The following is a 21093-nucleotide window of genomic DNA, read 5'->3' on the forward strand; positions in this document are numbered from 1 at the left end:
TTTCTTTTATGTGCTCAAGACTGATATGGATATGTGGTCATTTAAAAATCTGACATCGGCTGATTTTTTTTTTTTTTTTCTTCGAGACCGACAAAACAGGGTGACACTGAATAGATTTCCCTAACATTTGTTATGTTTAGGTATTTATGAGTCCTTATGAGATAATATAACAAGGCTGCTTAAAAATAATCTTGTTTTATTGTCAGAAAAACAATACGCTCTGGCAGACTCTGCTATGATCAGATGGTTGTTTTGTTTGTGGTGATCCAAACACGTGTCGCTTTCTGGTAAACAAACTATGCCACATCATTACTCATAACGCAATAAAAGCGTGTTTCTCTTGTCTGTTCTTTACTTTTAAAATGTTAATTTATTTATTTCAGTACCAATATATTGGCAATAGCTAAAACCAGCCATTGTATCAGCCCCACTGATATATCAGGCTCTGTTGTGCATTCATGAAATGAACTGGGGCATAATCGGACATATGTGAGAGTGACTGGCCGGTCACCATTATGGGCTGGGAATACTGGAAATCGGCAGATTCCTTTGCCTGGCCGGTCAATTGGTGCAAAAAAACCCCCCCACAACAACAACAACAACATAAAACTGTACATGCTGTGTTGCTATTACATTTTTGGTCAATTTTTCAATAAAAGCAATTCATAAAACATTCCCTGGCATTTCCAAATGCCACACATAGCACAGAATAAAACAATACTAAGCAAAATCTTTAGGTTTACATCTATACAGGATTTTATGAATGTTTTTTACTACCTTTGTTGATTTCAGATGTGCCCTTAAGTTGAACTAAGATGGATCTACTTTTGATTTATGAACATTTATGACATGGTGAACTTAAAAATCTAAATTTTGTCACTGATGAGGAGCAAAAAAAGGTTGTGCAAACACAGAATATCAACAAGGCAATCAGCCTGAAAATCTTAAGTTTAAAAATAAACTGGGAATCCTGCTCTTGTATTTGTTATGGTACTGTGAATAAGGCCACTTTGTTTGCATCGACGTTAGTGGCAAAGGCTTGGGATTAGTGACAAATCCACAAAGAGCTGTCGATGTCACCGGGAAATCATCACACGAGAAATAAAGAAGTTAAAGAAAACCCTGCGTAAAGTCTGTAGCACCTTTTGTCATTTGCTTTTAACCAGATGTCCCCTCATTAACATTAAATGTTTAAATGTGTCATTTAAAAATTTTATGTTTTATTGTTAAGACTTGAAGTGCCTGTAAATGCATTTGGTGGTAAAGTACACATGCACCTACTTGTGGACCCTTCTGTCCTAATAGAAAACTGATGAGTAGAAGAGCCAGATACTGTCTATGATATTGCTCAATGATATTTACTCCCAATCCTGAGCCAAGGGAATGGCAAAGACTATAGGACTCAATCTTCAGCCAGTTTAATACAATGGGTGAGTGACAAATTGAGATTGAGATTTTAAGTTGCCTTGGGAGACGGTGTAGTGATAGTGAAGAGAGTCAATATTGACAGCTTTATGCTTCCTGGTAACCACTGCTGCTCACTGTTGTATACTGTAAATACAGCCTTGTGTACTGTAGTGCAGAAGGAGGAGACAGGCAATGCATTTTAATGTGGAGCCAGCCAAGGTCGCAATTTAATGTTCTGAGGGAGTCCAGTCTTTACGGGGCAGAAGAGGTCACTCGGTTGTTACAGCCACTAAATCACTGCCTGTCCAACAGAGAAAACAAGTTTATAAAAGCCAGTGTGAGGGCTTATGTATACGTCCAAGTGGACATTGAAAAAATTAATAGAAATGAGGGCATGTGATGACTCAGAGTAGTGAAAGCTCTCTCAGCATGCTGTTTTATACCCTTAACCATCATAGCTGCTCTCACTTGGCATATTTGATAAAAAATAAAATTAAATCATAAACCTTTTTTTTTAATTGAATATATAAAGGAAGACGGTGCACAGTGTGAGGGTTGGGCACAATGCTGCATTGCAGATTGCTGATGAAATGGAAAAGCCAGAACAGTAGAGGAAAGACTTTTATTGGTATACATATTTAAAACCCCTGCACAGAGCCACAGTATTCCTGAGAGTCTCGTTACGTGGCACATTCGTGTGGTTTTATGTGGCCACAGTTCTAAAAGGAGGTTCCGATGCATTATCTTGGGAAAACACTACCTCTTGCTTGGGCGATACATAATGATTTTAATAATGTTAGTGTGCTAATATAATGAAATGGCAAATAACCGAAGGCCCTGGGAAATTCTAACTGGACATTATAATTCAAAAAACTGCACTATGACTTGCTATAGATGTTATCCCTCCCTAGATGAGCCCACAGCATCTGAACTGAAAGTAAAAAATATTTAAATATTTGCTTAGCAGTATTTAATTGAAATGTAAATAAACAAATTAGCACAGGCTAATGGCAAAGACAAATCTGGCTGCCAGCATTACTTTGACAAAAGTGAATATTATTTAATCGAAAAGTTGATAAATTGATGCTCTTACTCCAAACCCATAAGGCCGTGATCTCCCGGAGCAGCAGTCCCCAACCCCAACCTTATGTCCGACAATATTTTCACGGGCCGGCCTTTAAGGTGTCGCGGATAAATACAACAAAATAAAACCAGAACCGGTACCAAAAAAAATTTGATTTATTCATCACACGCTGGAAAAGACCCAGGGAAACCGAGTTAACGATAAAAACGGTAAAAAAAAAAAAAAAAAAATATAGCTAAAAACTAGAGCTGGGCGAGTTTTTTTAAAAAATATCGATATATTTTTATACGAGATATAAGATGTGACAATATCCTTTATATCGATATAGTCTATGTTACGTTATAATTATAGTTGCGGAGCTGCAAGTTTGCCTCTCTTTCGTCCACTTTTGTCTTTACGCAACGTTACTCGACCTCGCCTCTCCTTCACTGAACACAACTCCCCCTCCTCCCCCATCGCTTCACCTGCAGGCAGCGACAAGATGGACACGGCAAATCTCCGTTAATGAGTTACTGCGCATCGTCCCGTGCGTGGGGCTGGACGGCGTCAACGTGTTAACGAGCTAACCACGCTAACGAGCTAGCCACACTAACCATGCACGGCCTGAAATCCTTTCATTTTCTCAAAAGTTGACTGCGCGCCTTTTGTATGAATTCTGGTTGTGCTTGATGACCGCAAACCGATTTTATGTGATACACGGCGCTCAGCAATCTGTCAAAAAATGTTTTAGTTCAACTTTGGTAAGCTACGGAGCTGCACCGCTTGATGGATTGTCGGAGCATTATGGCTACCGAGGAGCCTCGCGGAGTGATACGTACTGTGCTTCAACGTAATATTACCGTATTGTGTGTGTATAAGGACCATAAATGGCACCTGTTCAGAGACCTGGTTACGAAGCGGATTTCAAACTCCAGGCTGTCAGTCACGCAGTAGAAGTTGGGAACAGAGCAGCTGTGAAATCTGTCTATGTTATTATGCTCAGCATCTTTTAGTTTACATTTTGACTGCACAATTGTGAGCTCTTTGTTATGCACAAAACAACATAGTGTAGCGGGCCGGGGTTGTTCGGGGATGTTATGGACATTTATGTTCTGTTTTGCAGTTCTGTTTGTTGTGATGTTGTCATGGTAACAGGTGACGCTCCCTCTGTGTGTGTGTTTCCGGTGAGAGAGCGCCTTTTTTTGTGTTGTTGTTTTGGTTGCTGCGCTGAGCAGTTGCTAGCGGCAGTCCTCTCCGGAAAAAGGGCTTAATAAACGGCTGTGCTTTCTGGCTAGCTCGCGAAAGCAAGACCAAAGAAACCTCTGTCTCCTCCGTTTCCTGAGCTCGCCACATTGGTGTCAGAAGTGGGATTGCTCACCGCCGGAATGGAGAGAGACATTCGGAGGCTAGAGCAAGCTATCGAGGAGAACATTGCTCGCCTGGGAAGCTGGCGATCGAGGAGAGAGGAAGCTAGCGGCCATGTAAGTCCCCCGACGGGTCCCGACGGCGCGAGTGCACCGCGACGGGCGCCCGCCGCGACCGATGCTAGGGCAATGCTTGATGGGCTGCCTCGCCCGGCCGACACACCGGGCCCCGACAGCGAGCAGTGACGCCTGCAACGCCAGCTAAGGTACCGAAATATAACGGCCTAACCCGCTAGAGCCCTACCTCTCACAAGTACGGCTAGCAGCGAGACATAATGGCTGGAGTGACAGCGAGGCTGCTACACACTTAGCGCTAGCATTGGAAGGAGATGCATTATGGTACTCCTTGACCTAGCCGGCGTCAGAACAGCATGAGCTCCAGGCCCTCACCATAGCACTCGAGAGGCGATTTGGGCAGCGGCACTCCACTGATCAGAGCAGGGAGCAGCTGACCAACCGGAGCCAGAGGGCGGGGAGAGCCTGGGCACCTTTGCAGCGGATGTGTTGCTGTATGCTCGTCGTGGCTACCCAGAGTTCCCCCGCAGCAGCCCGTGAGGAGCTTAGCCTGCATGCTTTCCTGCGTGGACTTTTTCCAGAGCGACTGCGCCAACACGTCCGCCTGGCCATGCCTCAGACTCTCAGTGAGGCGCTCCTTCAGGCTGAAAGGGCCGAGCTGGTGCTCACCCCGCCACCTAACCAGCAGGGGCGACCCCAAACTACCCTCAAATCAGAGCCGCAGACTGCGACGGGGAGGGGGCGGTCGCGGAGATATGCCAGCTGCAGCCCTCGGTGCCTCGGAGGCGTCGCCGTCGTCCCACCGACCGCTGTTACCGGTGCGATGAGCCTGGCCACGTGGCGCGTGACTGCCCAGCACCTGCCCCGACGGCCAGAACCACGAAGCCACAGGAAACGGGGGAGCGGTGTAGTGAGGGGACCACCGCCCCAGTTTCCTGCCCCCTCCAAGGGACGATGCACGGTGGTGGGCCGGGTTGGGCACCTCAAGGGACTCTACCTGAGCTGCTGCGTTGAGGGCCAGCCATGCCGGGCCCTGGTGGACACGGGTCTACCATCTCCTGATACGACCTGGCGTGCTTCCTGGAACGTCCGGGTCGTTGGTCGAGGGTTGGTCGCCCACCGACACCCAGCTGATGACAGTGACGGGGGAGAGAGCTGATATGCGGGGGAAGAAACCGTTGCAGATCCGAGTGGAGGATCTGGAGCTGATTCACGACTTCTGGCTTGCTGACATTCAAGACCAGTGCATCATCGGCCTGGATCTGCTGACCCGATGGGGGGCCTGCGTCGACACTGCAAAGCGGGCTATCACTCTTGGCACAGAGACTCTTGCCCTCCAGTGCAGTCGAAAGCAGGGAGCGGAGGGAACCCGAGCCAGACGAGACAGGCGTCGGGCGGCTGCCGCTCAGCAGATTTCGGTGCCGGTGGCTCTGGGTCATCTCTCACGCACCTCAGCCCCGGCCTCTCAACCGAAAATCTCTCCCTCGACCGAGACAACCGAGGCTGTTGGTGACCTGTGGCAGCGCAGCAGCATAGGTCTCAACGTTGACCAGCGCCAGCGGTTGAGGTGCCTCCTGGGACGAGAATGTGGACATCTTTGCCGCCAGTGACAAAGACTGCAGGCAGACGGGCTGGTCCAGCACACCATCGACACCGGCTCTGCTCAACCCATCCGCCTGCGCCACACCGCTGCCCTCTCCAAACGGCAGGTGGCAGAGGAAAAGATCCGTGAGATGGCTGCGGCTGGGGTGATCGAGCCGTCCAACAGCCCATGGGCGGCACCCGTGGTCCTGGTGGGGAAGAAGGATGGCAGCCCGAGGTTCTGCTGCGTGATTTTCGCCGTCTCAATGCAGTCACCAAGAAGGACTCGTACCCGCTTCCACGGATCGACGAGGCCCTGGATTACGTTACCGGCTCCAGCTGGTTCAGCTCCCTCGACCTACGCAGCGGCTACTGGCAGGTGGAGCTAGCCCCTGAAGCAAGGCCTAAGACTGCATTCACCATTGGACAGGGGCTGTGGCAGTTCAGGGTCATGCCATTTGGGCTCTGCAATGCGCCAGCGACGTTTGAGAGGCTGATGGAGAGGGTGCTCGTGAACATCCCTCGTAGCCGCTGTGTTGTGTACCTGGATGACCTGTTGGTACACGGTGGCGACTTCGACAGTGCACTGTCTCACCTGAGCGAGGTCTTCAGCGCCATCCGTCCAAGCTGGGCTGCGGCTCAACCCCGCGGCGTGCCGGCTGTTGGCGAGAGAGACTACGTTCTTGGGCCATGTGATCAGCGCTCAGGGTATCGCCACCGATCCCGCAAAGGTGGCTGCGGTCCGGGATTGGCCGACTCCCTCGAACGTCAAAGAACTGCGGAGCTTCCTGGGCCTAGCCTCCTACTACCGCCGGTTCATTAAGGGTTCGCGACGACAGCCAGCCCCTCCACCGCTTAACCGACAAGGGCCAGCCCGTTTGGCTGGGGTGATGCCTGCTCTGCGGCCTTCGCACAGTTGAAGGAGGCCCTCACCAGAGCCCCAGTCCTGGCCTACCCCGACGCCCGGCAACCCTTCATTGTGGACACTGATGCTAGCAATGTAGGAGTTGGGGCGGTCCTTTCCCAGCAGGACGATGCTGGAGAACGAGTGGTGGCGTACTTCAGCCGAGCTCTGGGGCGAGCCGAGAGGAACTATTGTGTGTGACCCGGCGGGAGCTGCTGGCTGTGGTGCTAGCGGTGCGGCACTTCCGGCCATATCTGCACGACTGCCGGTTCCTCCTGCGCACCGACCATGCATCTCTGACTTGGCTCCTGAACTTCAAACACCCGGAGGGTCAGGTGGCCCGCTGGCTGGAGGTCCTTCAGGGTTACGACTTTGAGATCCAGCATCGGGCAGGTCGACAGCATGGCAACGCTGATGCCCTCTCCAGAAGGCCCTGCATGGCCGTCGAGTGTCGCTACTGTCTGCGACAGGAGGAACGGGCCCAGGAGGCGCTGGGGGTGGCTGCTGCTCAGGCCACGGCCAGCGGAGGGGTGGCTCCCATTGACCCCGCAGCAGCTGAAGCGGGAGCAGGAGGCCGATGCAACGTTGGTTCAGGTGGGGGCCTGGCTGGAGGTGGCGCAACGCCCCGACTGGACGGGGTGTCGGGGCAGGAGCCCAAGTGAAGGCCTACTACTCCCAGTACAACAACCTGGAGACCCACGATGGCCTCCTGTACCGGAGATGGCGGGCCCCGGGCAGGGCAGAGATCTCCTGCAGCTGTTGGTGCCTCGGTCGCTGCGGTCGCAGGTGCTCGAGCTCGTCCATGGCTCGGTGGGGGCCGGCCACTATGGGAACGCCAAAACTCTCCGCCGTCTCAGAGGACGGTTCTACTGGCCTGGCTGTCGACGGGATGTGGAACTTCATGTGCACTGCTGTGACACCTGCACGGCACAGAAGGGCCCAACTCAACGCTCCACTGCCCCCCTTCAACAGTACCTGGTGGGGGCCCCGATGGAGCGAGTGGGAGTGGATGTCCTAGGGCCTTTCCCTGTTACGGAGTCAGGGAACCGGTACGTGTTGGTGGCCATGGATTATTTCACAAAGTGGCCGGAGGCCTACGCTGTGCCGGACCAGAGTGCATCGACGACGGCGGAGAAGCTGGTGGAGGAGATGTTCACCCGTTTTGGGGTCCCGGCTGAGCTCCACAGTGACCAGGGGCGTAACTTCGAATCGAAGGTCTTCGGGGAGATCTGTCGGCGGCTGGGGGTGGAGAAGACGAGGACCACACCGCTTCACCCGCAAAGCGACGGCTTGGTCGAGCGCTTTAACCGCACGCTGGCCACCCAGCTCACCATTCTCACCAGCCGTCACCAGCGGGATTGGGACCGACATCTGCCCCTGGTCCTTTGGTCGTATCGGACTGCGGTTCAGGAGTCCAGCCAGTGCACACCTGCCGCTTTGATGTTTGGACGGGAGCTCCGGACGCCCGTGGATCTGGTGTTTGGGTCCCCCCCTGAGCCGGAGATTGACGGCGGGCCTGAGATGGACTACTACAGGAGGCTGAGGGAGCGGCTGCAGGTGGTTCATGACTACACCCGCCAGGCCCAGGCCAGCGCCGGAGTACGACAGAAAGAGCCACAACACTAAGTGCCGGGGGGGGCTTTCGTGCCTGGCGACAAGGTTTGGGTGTACTGCCCGTTTCGCAAGAGAGGGGTGTCCCCCAAGCTCTGCAGTCACTGGCAAGGGCCGGCGGAGGTCGTGGAGCGCCTAACAGAAGTGGTGTACCGTGTTCGCATGCCGGGCCCGGGGCGCCTGGTGGTGTTGCACCAGGACAGACTCTCGCCAGATCGACCGCTTCGCTCCGGCGGATGCCGGGCAGGGAAGCTGGCAGCGCCCCATGTTCTGACCCGAGTGACTTTTCCCCCGCCTGTCGAGACCGGCCGGTGCGCCAGAAGAAGGCACCGGGACGTTTGCAGGACTTTGTGTGGGGTAATGGGGTTGTCGGGGACGACTGACCCCTTAGGTGGGGGCTATGTAGCGGGCCGGGGTTGTTCGGGGATGTTATGGACATTTATGTTCTGTTTTGCAGTTCTGTTTGTTGTGATGTTGTCATGGTAACAGGTGACGCTCCCTCTGTGTGTGTGTTTCCGGTGAGAGAGCGCCTTTTTTTGTGTTGTTGTTTTGGTTGCTGCGCTGAGCAGTTGCTAGCGGCAGTCCTCTCCGGAAAAAGGGCTTAATAAACGGCTGTGCTTTCTGGCTAGCTCGCCGAAAGCAAGACCAAAGAAACCTCTGTCTCCTCCGTTTCCTGAGCTCGCCACAATAGTTTTCTTTTATTTATAGAGCATCATTATTTAATAAATGCTCATAATTTATTTTTGAGTAGTTTTTTTCATGTACATCTATGCTGTATGTTAATAAAAGTGCCTGTGTGACATCTGAGACACAGCTTTGACTAAACTCTCTTTTTGTTCTTACTTTATGGCTTTAAAAAAATATCGAGATATATATTTTATATCGCCATCCAGCTAAAAAATATCGAGATATGAATTTTGGGTCATATCGCCTAGCTCTACTAAAAACCAATAAAAACCCTGAAAACCATGAATTTCACACCCGAGCCTCAACTCTCACAGCCCAGTACCAAATGACAACGACCGGTCCGGGGGTTGGGGACCGCTGTCCTGGAGGATTCTTCCTGTTAAAAAGTAGTTTTTCCTTCCCACAGTTGCCAAGTCTTTGGTCATAGGGGGTCATGTGATTGTTGTGGTTTTTAATATTCTTATCTACTATTGTGGGATCTTTAACTTACAGTAGAAAGCACTTTGATGTGTCTGTTGATACGAAATGGTGCTATATAAATCAAATTGATTTGAATTATCAGTGTAAAAAAATGAAAAAGGAAAGTAAGTAAAAATCTAAGCACGTAATAGAACATAAATAATGTGATGTGAACTTGAGTGACAGTGACAGCTAAACCCAGAACGGTATCTCTAGAGACTTGAAGAAGTAAAAACAGAGAGATTTCTTGGCACCAAAGGGGGGAAACGAAGTATTTTGCAGATGGCAGCACTAGTGCAACAGTTGAAATGGTCTGGTTAAAGTCAAACAGGGGTAACACCCAAACTCCTCAAACTTTGTAAGTCTTTACCCTCTGTACCGCAAAATTGTAATTTCTTGCATGTGATGGGACAAGACAAGATAGAAAGGCATTGAAATGTCCTTGAATATTATGTCTGAACAAGTGTGGGAAACCTGATAACATTCCTCAGAGGGTCAAAGCTGGCTGAGCCGGCCGTGCTGGCACTGACATTGCAACTGGCTCTGCGATTAAGCCACGGGAGCCATTTTAGGGCTGATTATTCATGGTGCTACTGTACTGATGTTCCACTACACTGAATTCTCTCATTAGGTCATCCGGCTCTAAAGGCCATTAAATTTTCAGTCAGCATGAATAAGTCAGAGAGTTCTGCCTCTGATCATGCAGTGCGAAGAGTCCCCAAACTCATCATAGGTGCTCTGCAAGAAAAGGAAAAAAAAACCCTACTTCAGTGCAGGGGTAACATTTGCTCAATTAAATATGTGAGAAGGGCAGGGGTTGGCAGCAGGGTAGTTTTTTAGATTTAAAACCTAGCATGTGGTGCCAGACAGCATTTCCAGAAGTATCGATTAGAATTTCGCTGCGGGTAAATGACTCCCAATGGGATCTCCTTGGCAACTGGAGCCGCGCCAAGCCACTGAATGTCTAACCGACTTAATGCAGATATAAATCGCCATTCCAATCAAGGCCGTTTTATTTGCGGCCTTAAGTGAAGCAATACGTCACCTGCAATGCTGCACATTTTCGTCAATAAAATCCTGTCAAATCCGTTAAATGCATGCTGCATTGATGACATATGATTTATGCTGCTTCGTTCCAGGGAAGGATATGTCTTGCATAGTTGGAGTAAGCAGGTAGTTAAGAACGGTTGGCATTTGGGTCCCTAGTGCACTACAATTAATCATAATTGCTTTGTATTGCCTATGAGCCTGTATTGTGCTTTAGATCTGCACTCCCATAGCATGAAAAGCATGAGCAATTAGCTTTAATTAAAACTAATTCCTACCCGTAATATCTTGAATGGCTTGCCTTCCGCGGCTTTTCGTCAGATTGTTTCGACTTGTGTGACTCATTTACAAAGTGAACATGAAAATGAAGCATTATGGCGAAACATGCACTGAAATAAACTACTAGGTTTTTTTTTTCCTTTTTCCGAAGCTTCAGCGCTATAGAAAATATTTTCATTGGTGTTTTCATGTGGCCAGAAAATAACTGGAGAAAACAAAGACAAATTGAACCATTGACTTCAAATACGACCCCTTGAAAGCACAGCCAGAGCCCTATCCACTGCCATCTATTATATTCATGAGTGTGACCTGTCGGGGGTGAGAGGAGGCTGGAGGGGGAAGTGATGGGCGCCCACCTGCTCCACTCAGCTTCTAAGACAACTGCCTGCCAGGAGATCAAACAGGCCTCCTCGCTCCCCTCTGTTCTCCTCCTCCTCTCCCTTGCAAGTCCCATATAGGAGGCGACTGACCCACTTTTCCTGCCTCCCTGAGCCATTACCTGGAGAAAATGTAGTGATGTGGTGTGCGAGCGTGTTGGGTTGGTGGGTGGGTTCGCAGCACTGAACAAAAGCTTCTCATCTTCTACTGTACAGAAATGAAGGTGTAACAAGGACTCCAAAGAAAGCATGTCATTTCTTATCAGATGCTATTGCATGTGAGATTGCTTCTCTAATGGCGTGTCTTGGCCTAGTATGTGTTTTGCTTCTGTGCTGCCGCACATGTTAACTGAGCTCACTCAGCTAGACATGAGGCAAATTTGCCAGACAAATGGATAATTTGCCAAACACTGCGGGACCAAATGAAAGTAGTGATACTGCATAAATTCCATTGCGCTGGTGTAAATTGTTTACAATCCTAAGGGCTTTATGGAAGGTAGAGCCATCACTCATTGTTTTCACAGCATTAGATTGATATTGATTGACTCTGACAGCTAGCATCATGATACTTAGGCCCAGTGACCATTTTCTCTCTTTCCCCCTCTTGGCTCATTTTTGTCAGTCCTCTTGCCACCTTCCTTTGTGCTTGCCTTTATTACCCTTATGCTACTTTTTTTTTTAAATGTTCTTTTCACTCTGGCGCTCTCTTTCCTTACAGGCCTCACATGGTGACAGAATACATGGGCATCAGGAATGAGAGTTTTATGAAGATTGCTGCTGTGGGGACATGGATGGGAGATTTTGTCACTGCCTGGATGGTGAGATTCGAACTCATCCGTGTCCACATTAAATAAGTCAGCTTTTATGAAAAGAAAGATTATGAAAAGCACAATGACTGAAATGATTGAAAATAAACCTCTTACTCATGCTAACACCAGGATTTGGTAAATGAAATTGTGTTAAGCTTTATTTTTTTCAACACATAGTAGATCACAGTTTAATAAAGAATAGCAGCTTTATTTGAGAAAATGCTCAAACATAATAAAAAATGCGGAATAACTTGCCTGCTAAAAATGCTAATACTTTTTGATAATTTTATGACTCTTTTTTTCCTCTTATACCTGATACAAAAAAACCAAAAGAGAAAACCAATTAGTTCAGGCTGCTTCATTAAAATGCAGTTTACAGTTAGCAAAACAATAGTAAAAATCTAATAGACGAATACGTAAGTAAGTAAGTATAAAAAAGTGAAATAAAAACTCAGTCTTGCTAAACTTGGGATTCCTTTGAAAACATCTGCATTATATTGTGAAATGTTTTCCTGGTAACATTTTAGAACTTTTTCATCGCAGTAGCTGCTCTTTATAGCTAGCTTGCTAACTCTGTGCATGCTATGATGGCAGTTTTAGCATCATAGCATGGTTTTTACATTAGCATTTAGTTAAGCTAATGACCCCTTAGCCTGTATCGTGAGCATCATAAACTGCAGAAATAATGTTTGTTTGGGTTTTTTTTTTATTATTTTATTTTATCCACTCCACACAGTGTATCTGAGACAATTGTCTGATGGTACAGAGCTAAGAATAAAAAGAGGCCTAACTTCATAAATTAGCTAAGCAGCACTGTTCAAATATACTATGCTGAATAACTAACCCACTAAACACGCTTATAGGTTTTAATAATTTTATAAAAGTGGAATTTTTTTTCTCTCATATCTGATATGAAACATTTAATCATTTTCACATCATAGAAGAAGTCAAACAAAATTCTGGTAACATATATCTAATAGACCTTCCCAGACTATAAGTTTGGTCAATATAAAAAAACAAAATTGTGAGCCTAAATACCCAGCCTTGCTAAAACTTTGTACAAATCTGTGACAACTGACAGACGGTGCAGAGCTAAGAATAAAAGGTTAACAGCAGCAGCCTCTAAGCAGCAACGATGACCAAGTATTTGACCCAGTGAGTATTTTTAAAAACATTTATTTATCTGATAAGCCTTGCATGGCTGCAAGCATGGTTACTTTTAGCTGTGTTCATATCATAATAATTTAATAAATCATGTTTACAACCAGGTCAAGATACAAATGAAGCCATTCTTCACGTACCAAAATCTAATTTCTAGGTCAGGTGTATCCTCTCAGCCATATCAAGGCACACACTTACAATGCAGCTTTCCACACTAATCCAGTTCAGTCTGCTATCAAACCCTCAGAGGAACAGGCGACTGATGTAAGGAGGGTCAGAGGAAACAATAGGTGCACAGGGAGGGACAGAGTGTGTTGTAGAAGAAACCTACCTCTGTTCATTTATCAAAATAAAAAGAGGAGGAGAGCTCCAGCGGAACAGGACTACCTGTGGTGGGAGGAGTGCAGGCTTTGACACCGGCATGCACACAGCTGAGACAACTTGACAAGCTCTCTCACCGGTCACATTAGTATTCTACAGTACATACTGCAGAGAAAGAGAGCGGGTGGAAGGAGAGACAGAAAAGGAGGCAGAGGAGGAGGGAGGTAGTCGGTAAGAAACAGAGGTGAAGGGGAAAGGGAAATGTAAAAGTGTGGTTGGAAGGGAGCCGGGGGAGGAAGCGAGTGAGAAGGTGAATCAGGGAGGCAGAGGTAGGCCAAGAGAAAGTGCTGATTCCAAAATCCCTCCCAAGTTTTTCTTTTCTTTTTTTTCTTTTTTACATTTGATTAATTCAATGAGGCACTTTGAAGATGACCTCTGTGTCTCCTCTGCATAGCAGATTTACAGTATAGCTTTACTGGTTGAGTGAACAGGAAGTGTCTGTTTTTGAAATGCTGCAAAGCCAGAAACATCTCATCGATTCCCTGATTCACATTCTTTCTCCAACACACTATCTGCAGTGAGGTGCTTTATTGACGAATTGACCTTGCCTCTGCAGCAGCTCCACATAAAGAATATAGAGGAATTTTTTTAGACGCTATGCTTTCTGACACAACTCTGCAGCCGTGCAAAGAAGATCTCCCGTAATTGTCTTTTAATGACATTAAGGATGACAGCGTAAAAACAATTTCCCTAGCTGTTGGAAGCACAACATTAATACTGAAAGAAGCGAGTACGTTTCAAGGTAATCACATAGTCATTAGTGGTAAATCAACAATGGAGTGCTATTCAGTATCAATCATTCAGTATTCAGAACTTTATATCTGTTCAGTATTCAAAACTGTATACCTGTAGAGTAACATGTCATACAGTTTGGGGAAATAAGCATTTGACCAGCTGCCAAATCTGTAAGTTTGCACAGTTAGAGACTTATTATTTCTTTTGAATTTTTATGGTACTTTCATTTTAATTGAGAGAGAATATTAACCAAAAATCCAGGAAAAAAATCCATTACAGAAAAGTTAAAGACTGATTTGCTCGTCACTGAGTGAAATAAGTGTTTGATCCCTTCCATGACTTAGTACTTAGTTGAGAAACCCTTGTTGGCAGCGGAGGAGTAAGATACTTTATGTAGTTGGTCACAAGGTTGACACTCATCTTAGGAGGAATTTAGACCCACTCTTCTTTGCAGAAACTCTCTAAATCCTTTCGGTTTCTTAGCTGCTGCTTGGCAACTCAAATCTCCCTCCATGGATTTTCTATTGAGGTCTGGAGAATGGCTAGGCCACTCAATGACTTTAATGTGGTTCTTCTTTAGTCTCATTTGTTGCCCTGGTGGTATGTTTTAGGTCATTGTCATGCTGGAAGACACATTGACATCCTCAGTGTTCTGGCTGAGGGAAGGAGGTTCTTGTCCAAGTTTTTGTGGTACATGGCTGCATCCATTGGCCCCTGAATGCTGTGAAGTCAGCCCAAAGCATAGTGGTCCTCCCCTGTGTTTGATGGTGGGGATGGTAATCTTTGGGTCATACTTGGCATTTCTTTTAAATACAGCAAGTCAAGTTGATAGAGCAAATTAGGTTTCATCTGACCATAGGACTTTCTCCCAAACCTTCTCTGCATTGTTTAGATGTTCTGCAAACTTAAGACAGGGCTGCACATGTGCCTTCTTGAACAGGGGGACCCTTCAGGCACTGCAAGATGTCAATCCATCACAGTGTTGTGTTAGCAACAGTGTTCTTGGTGACTGTGTAACCGCTAACTGCCTTCAAATCATTAACAAGCTCCTCCTGTGTGGTTTTGAGATGATCCACCACCTTTTTAGGATCATTCTCACCCCATGATGCAAGATCTTGCATGGAACTCCAGACTGAGGGCGATTGATGGTGTTCCATCAATCACTATCTTTCATTTCTAAGTAATCACACCAACCGTTGTCACCTTCTCACAAAACTTCATGCTTGATGGTCTTGTAGCTCATTCCAGCCTTGTGCAGGTCTACAGTCTTGTCACTGATGTCCTTTGACAGCTCCTTGTTTTTGCCCATGGTGGTGGAAAGGTTGGAAAGGAACAAATTGATCCTCTGGACAGGTGTCCTTTATACACATGACGAGTTAAGGAGTGTCTGCAAATAACTGATAGATTTATTGTACTCTGTGTGCCACATGGGCACAGAGTCATGTACATACATACATGTATATTTAGGAGGCAGAATTATGTCCTTCGCTTTTTATGTGTTTGTACCTCTGGACGAGCATGCAGCATTGTTATTTGTTTAGCATATACACTTGTTCGTTTCCCTTTGACTTTGAAATGATTCATATTACTTTTATGGCTATCTAGTACATTACAGCCCAAATCATTAGGGAAACAGGTAGCTTGGCTTCATCAACAAAAAATTATAAAAATCTTTACAATCCTCCTCTGAAATTTTCATTTATAACAATTGGGTTTCATTTGCTGTATTTATTCATACTCCTCTGAAGAGAGCTTATGGGAAATGATTACCCTGCCTGGGGGAGGGTTACCAGGGCCCAACCATGGAGCCAGGCCTAGGGAGGGGGCACAGTCAGAGCACCTGGTGGTTGGGTCTTAACTGACAAGGCTCAGCCAGATGTAGCCTGAAGACGCAACATGGGCCTGCCCTCCTGTAGACCTGGCTTTGGGAATGCCCCGGCGTCCCTCTGGATGAGCTGGAATAGGTGGCTGTGGAGAGGGAGGTGTGAACCTCTTTGCTTAGACTGAGGGCCCCATGATGCAGACCCAGACAAGCAGAAGAAGATGGATGGACGCGGTAACATTTTTGCCAATTTGCTCACTAATTCCTTTCAGACAGTTTCTTCTGCTTATCAGAAGTTGGGTTGCAGTGGCAGAAGGCTAAGTATAGTAATCCTGACATCATTGTGTTTGCCGTTTTAATCCTAGCGGACCCAGAGGCACTCAAAGGCTAGATGAGACACACAGTTCTGTCCCGGCATCTCCTCCAAAGGGAGACATTCAGGAGTGATCCTGATGAGATGCCCACACCACTTCAGCTGCTTCCTTTTGATGCAAAGGAGCAGTGATTCTGCTCTGATATTCTCACTGTAAACCTGAGCTGAGCCATTTTACAGCAGAAATTTATGTCACTTTTATCCGTGACCTTGTTCCTTCGGTCACCATCCAGAGTTGGTGTGAGGGTAGGAATGTAGATGGACTGGTGAATCAAAAGCTTCTGGCTCAGCCCTCTTTTCATCGCTGTGGTGAAAAGAGTGCCTGCATTACTGTGGGCAATGCGTCAATCCACAGGTCAGTCTCATGCATCACCTGCCCGTAACTTGTGAACTAGATTTCAAGACACTTGAACTTCCTCAGTTAGGGTAACAACTCTCCCCCAACCCACACAGAGAACTCCAAGTTACAAGTATTTTATACATTATTTTACTTTCTACAGGTGACAGACATGATGCTCCAGGATCAGCACTACCCAGACTGGGGCAAAGCTGCCAGAAGGTTCTGGAAACAAGGCAACAACAGGATCGTCCTATTCTGGTGTGTCATTTTCTTACACTGACATAGAATGTCTGTTAGACTGTGCTTTTCTTTACCTGCATGCACATAAGATATCAGTATTTCCTCAAGCTTTGAATTATGCTACGTCTTCCTGTAATGCTCTATAGGAGTGTGTACATGCATGTGTGCGTGTTATGTGATCTGTTCAGCCCGTTGCAGGGTTACACACAGTCAATAGCCATGTTAATCATCCCTCACTCAGTGTCAGCACCTTTAATTAGAAGAACAGGCTGAAAATCAATGGACACAGCGAGGTCTCCAGGCAAACCATAGCCCTGGCTTTTACTTACTCATACCACAAGCTGTGACCCTGAAATAAGTGCTAAACAAATGCTGCAAACCATGTCTGATGCGCACATTACTCAACAGACAAGTAGAACCACTCCCTGTTTAGCTGCACTACACCACCGCTGCACGGTCCCAGCGGCGTTCATTCACAAAAGTCCTTTGGTGCTGTCAGATAGTTTGACATGGCGTGTCATTCAGATATGGCACGTAAAAGCTTCTGCAGTGGTTCATCTCGGGGTCATAGTAAAAAAGTGAAAAAAACTGAAACAGGTCTGACATCTAGTTAATAGGAACACAGAGAGCTCAAGACATCTCAAACTTCAAAGCAAATTTGGCTGCAGCGTTTTAACGTTTCCTTTTCGCCGAATTGATTCACCTGCGATTAGAATGCAGGCGGACGAACTGTTCGGCGACTTTTCTGCAGCCCTTCATTATATTGATGGATGCCTCAGCTCTCCGTGTCACAATCAATGCCAGATTTGATGAGCTATCGTTTGAAATTCAGCGCTTGAAATGTGATTGATAAATGCGTCGCTGGATATGTCTTGTCAATATGTGCTGAAGGGCCGTTGCAAATTGTAAAGGACAGTGCCAAAAGTCGTCCGTGCTGAGGGAAGGGAATGCCGCTTGTGGAATAATAAAACCCCTCAAAATTTATCTCTCAAACAGCTGAAATGGGATATGAGCTGGCAGTCACTATCTGCAATGCAGCCAACCGATGTGTGGTGTGAGAATGCACACAACTGCACAATAATCGCTGGGTGACATTGAGACAAAATACACAGTGGAGAATAATACTAAGTCACATTGCCTCTCTTCACATGGCTGAGAAATTTTCCAGTAAACACTGAATGCAGAGTAATCCCAGTGTGACATGAACGAAATGCGGGAAGTGTTAAAGAATGCAAAAAAACCCCAAAAAGCCCTCTCTAGGTAAGTGATATTTTGGCTCATGTTAAATATGTAAATACATGGAAATATGTATGCAGTAGAGTTTTGAATTACATTGTCTCTGCATCCACAAACAGACACAGTTATTGTCTGTGCACATTCATCTTCCTGGAAACTCGCGCTATTTGTCAAACCTTGGTAAAAGAGTGTGGTTCAATGCATTATTGAGTCCATGAAGAGAGACCGAACAGTGCAAGATTTATCTTCTCTTGTAGCTGTCATACCTGTTGTTTGTCTTCTGAGATATGTGATGCTAACTGTGCACCTTATCTAGGCTGAAATTTAGAAATAATATTTAAATTTAAATGTTCTTTTTTTTCTCAAGTTTAATGCTTGTTATCCTGCTCTTCTCCTCTCCTCTCCTGTGCTGCAGGACAGTTCTCATCTCTCTGACATCGGTAGTGGTTCTGGTCATCAGTACCGACTGGATCAGCTGGGACAACCTGAACCGAGGCTTCCTGCCCAGTGATGAGGTCTCCAGAGCCTTCCTAGCTTCCTTCATCTTGGTCTTTGACCTTCTCATTGTCATGCAGGTAGAGCACCCCCATGGGGCCAATTTAAGGGGGGGAAGAAAGAAAGAAAGAAAGAAAGAAAGAAAGAAAGAAAGAAAGAAAGAAAGAAAGAAAGAAAGAAAGAAAGAAAGAAAGAAAAAGAAGCAAGCTGGGATGTCTCTTGGCTTACTCCATTACCTACCTTGCCAGGTCCTCTGCCTCCCCCTTTTTCCTTCCTATTCATCAATGGGGCACTGCGGCACAAAGCAGTGCGAGGGCGGTTGATCCCTCTCAGTTGGCACGGACACAAACTTACACACACACACAAACACACATATATCTGTTTATATACAAAGATACAAATGAGTTAACTATATACATGTATATGTACATTCATGTTTTATGCAGAGAGGTGTGGTGTGCTGTTAAATATAAATTATTGACTTTTTAAAAAAATCTCTTTTACCGTCTTCATCATCTTTCCCAGACCTCCCTATGAGCCTAGAGACCAGTTTATTTTGTTTAATGATGACTCACAAGATTGGAGTCCCCACCTCCCCCACCGCCCCCAACCCAATGTCTTCTCTCTCTCACAGGAGAGTGAACATCAATAAAGCCTGTGTCAGTCACTCATGAATATGTAAATGTGTTTGTCTGGGAAAAAACCCCAAAAACACATACTGTGCTTAGGAGAAAGACTGTGAGATTTTTTTCCCCTCACACTGCTAACCATGCGCTGAACCACAGGCCAATCATCTATTTGCTCAGAGCTTCTTGAGCCTAATTCAGCAAAGTGCCTCCCAATGTTTAATGAACATATTTCACTGGAGCTCGTTAGCAGGTATTAGCGGACGTGCTACAATACCAATATCTGGTATCCCCTAAACATATATTTCTACTCTGTTTATTATGGTAATTATAAGGAGCCAGCAAATGTATGGGAGGACATCTTTCAGTGTTATAAATACCTCACTCCACAGAATCCTGGCACCGACGCCATTATTATTCCCTTGGTATTGTGTATTAGAACAACTGTAACACTAAAAGTGATTTCTAGACTTATTTATCGAAACAGTTCATTATTTTAAGGAGGGCTTTTTGCTGCTCAAGCCAGTAATTACTTCACGCTGTGGTCTTTTCCTCACAATTATTGTGATTATGCAGATTTAAAGCAGTAGCTGATCTTACACTGTGCAAGCGTTTCCTCGCAAACATCCTCGCGTCTTGCTGAGGCCAGCTTTTTCGCCTTCCTTGACCGACTCCTGGACCCTGTGTTTGACATCTCCGTTTCTGGACCCTCGACTCTCTTGCTCACGCTCACTCACTGTAACTTGGCTGTTTATCATTCCCGGCTCGCAGTGATTTGTTTACGACAGGCCTCCGCTCATTTTCTGCGCGGTGTACAGCAAGCACATTTACTGCAATTATTTATGAGTCAAGTTAGCTTGTGCCGTTACAGGGCTCTCGCACCGGCGGCCGTCACTACATTCCTTCGGTCAATAAAAATTCATCCGCCGCAGCCCTCCCAACAGCTTCATTCGCCTCTATCCTGGATCTGTGCCATAGTTAATCTCACGCCTCCATGAGAAGAGATGGGTGATTTTGTTCTCAAACTAATTAATACTTCAATTAATGACCTGTCTGGATTTGCCTCCGAGCAGGGTTTTACCTTCTTTTTTATTATTATTATTTTTTGTATAATTGTGGCTTTTTGCTGTTTTGGGTTTTCTTTGGCAGCCAAATGTCAGATTTCTGTATATACATATTTACATATGTGAAAGATGTTGATACACCTTGCCAGTTTACTCTCCCTGTATTTGTTGTAGAGACTCAGTATTTTGTGGTAGGAATGTTTAAATGCCATGCCTGCAAGTGCTACGGCAACAGATACAGCAGCTACGGAAGCAAAGTGGAGGACTTAATTAATATCCAAGGGGCTCTCGTCAAATTGTTTTGCTGTTCTGTTCATAGATATTGGCACAGGAGACCTTGGATCACATGAGGACGTACTGAATTCAGATGTGTTAATTTCGCGCAGAGCAAGAAGCTCTGTGCAAATAACAGAATCAAATGGAAATGGAGCTAATCTGAAATTATGTGTGCCTTGTTTTTTTTCCCCTCTAATAGTGATGACAAAAGCTAATTTGCAAAATGATTAAGTCAGCTCAGCAGAAAGAAACTGTTTCATAACATTTTCATCTCTCTGTCTCTCTGTGTGACTTTCATTAGTTTCATCTGTGTTTATAATCATTTTAATTCCATGCTTTTCATAATCTTAAGTAACTAATTACAGAAATATTTAAATACATTTTAAAATGGTGTCGTAACACAGACATACAGTATGATGTAGGAATCGTCTCCAGCACCAGAGCAGCAGACTGTAACAATTTAAGGCTCTGTATTCACTGGTAAGTTAGATTTTACTTAAAAAAATCACTTGATCTTGAATTTTTTGATAACAAAAGCAAATTTTTGCTCACTGCCCACTTTATTAGGAACACTTGTTCATTGGTTGGCAGAAGCCTACTGCGTTCAGGTATGTAGACATGGTCAAGATGAAGTTTAAAGCGAGAATCAAAATGGGGAAGAAAGGGGATTTTAAAAGACTT

General features: G+C 45.9%; 1 protein-coding gene across 3 annotated transcripts in view; it reads left to right on the plus strand.

The window, feature by feature from the left end:
* The window catches only part of tmem117 (transmembrane protein 117), a 56701-nt gene that overhangs the window by 28369 nt on the left and 7239 nt on the right, over positions 1-21093 (plus strand). For all 3 annotated transcript variants that reach the window (XM_039614484.1, XM_039614485.1, XM_039614483.1), the window contains 3 exons: positions 11573-11672; positions 16636-16733; positions 18367-18526. In XM_039614484.1, coding sequence (XP_039470418.1) covers positions 11573-11672; positions 16636-16733; positions 18367-18526 — 358 coding nt within the window. The remainder of the gene's footprint in view (positions 1-11572; positions 11673-16635; positions 16734-18366; positions 18527-21093) is intronic.

This window comes from Oreochromis aureus, linkage group 7, assembly GCF_013358895.1.
Source record: "Oreochromis aureus strain Israel breed Guangdong linkage group 7, ZZ_aureus, whole genome shotgun sequence".
NCBI classification, from domain to species: domain Eukaryota; kingdom Metazoa; phylum Chordata; class Actinopteri; order Cichliformes; family Cichlidae; genus Oreochromis; species Oreochromis aureus.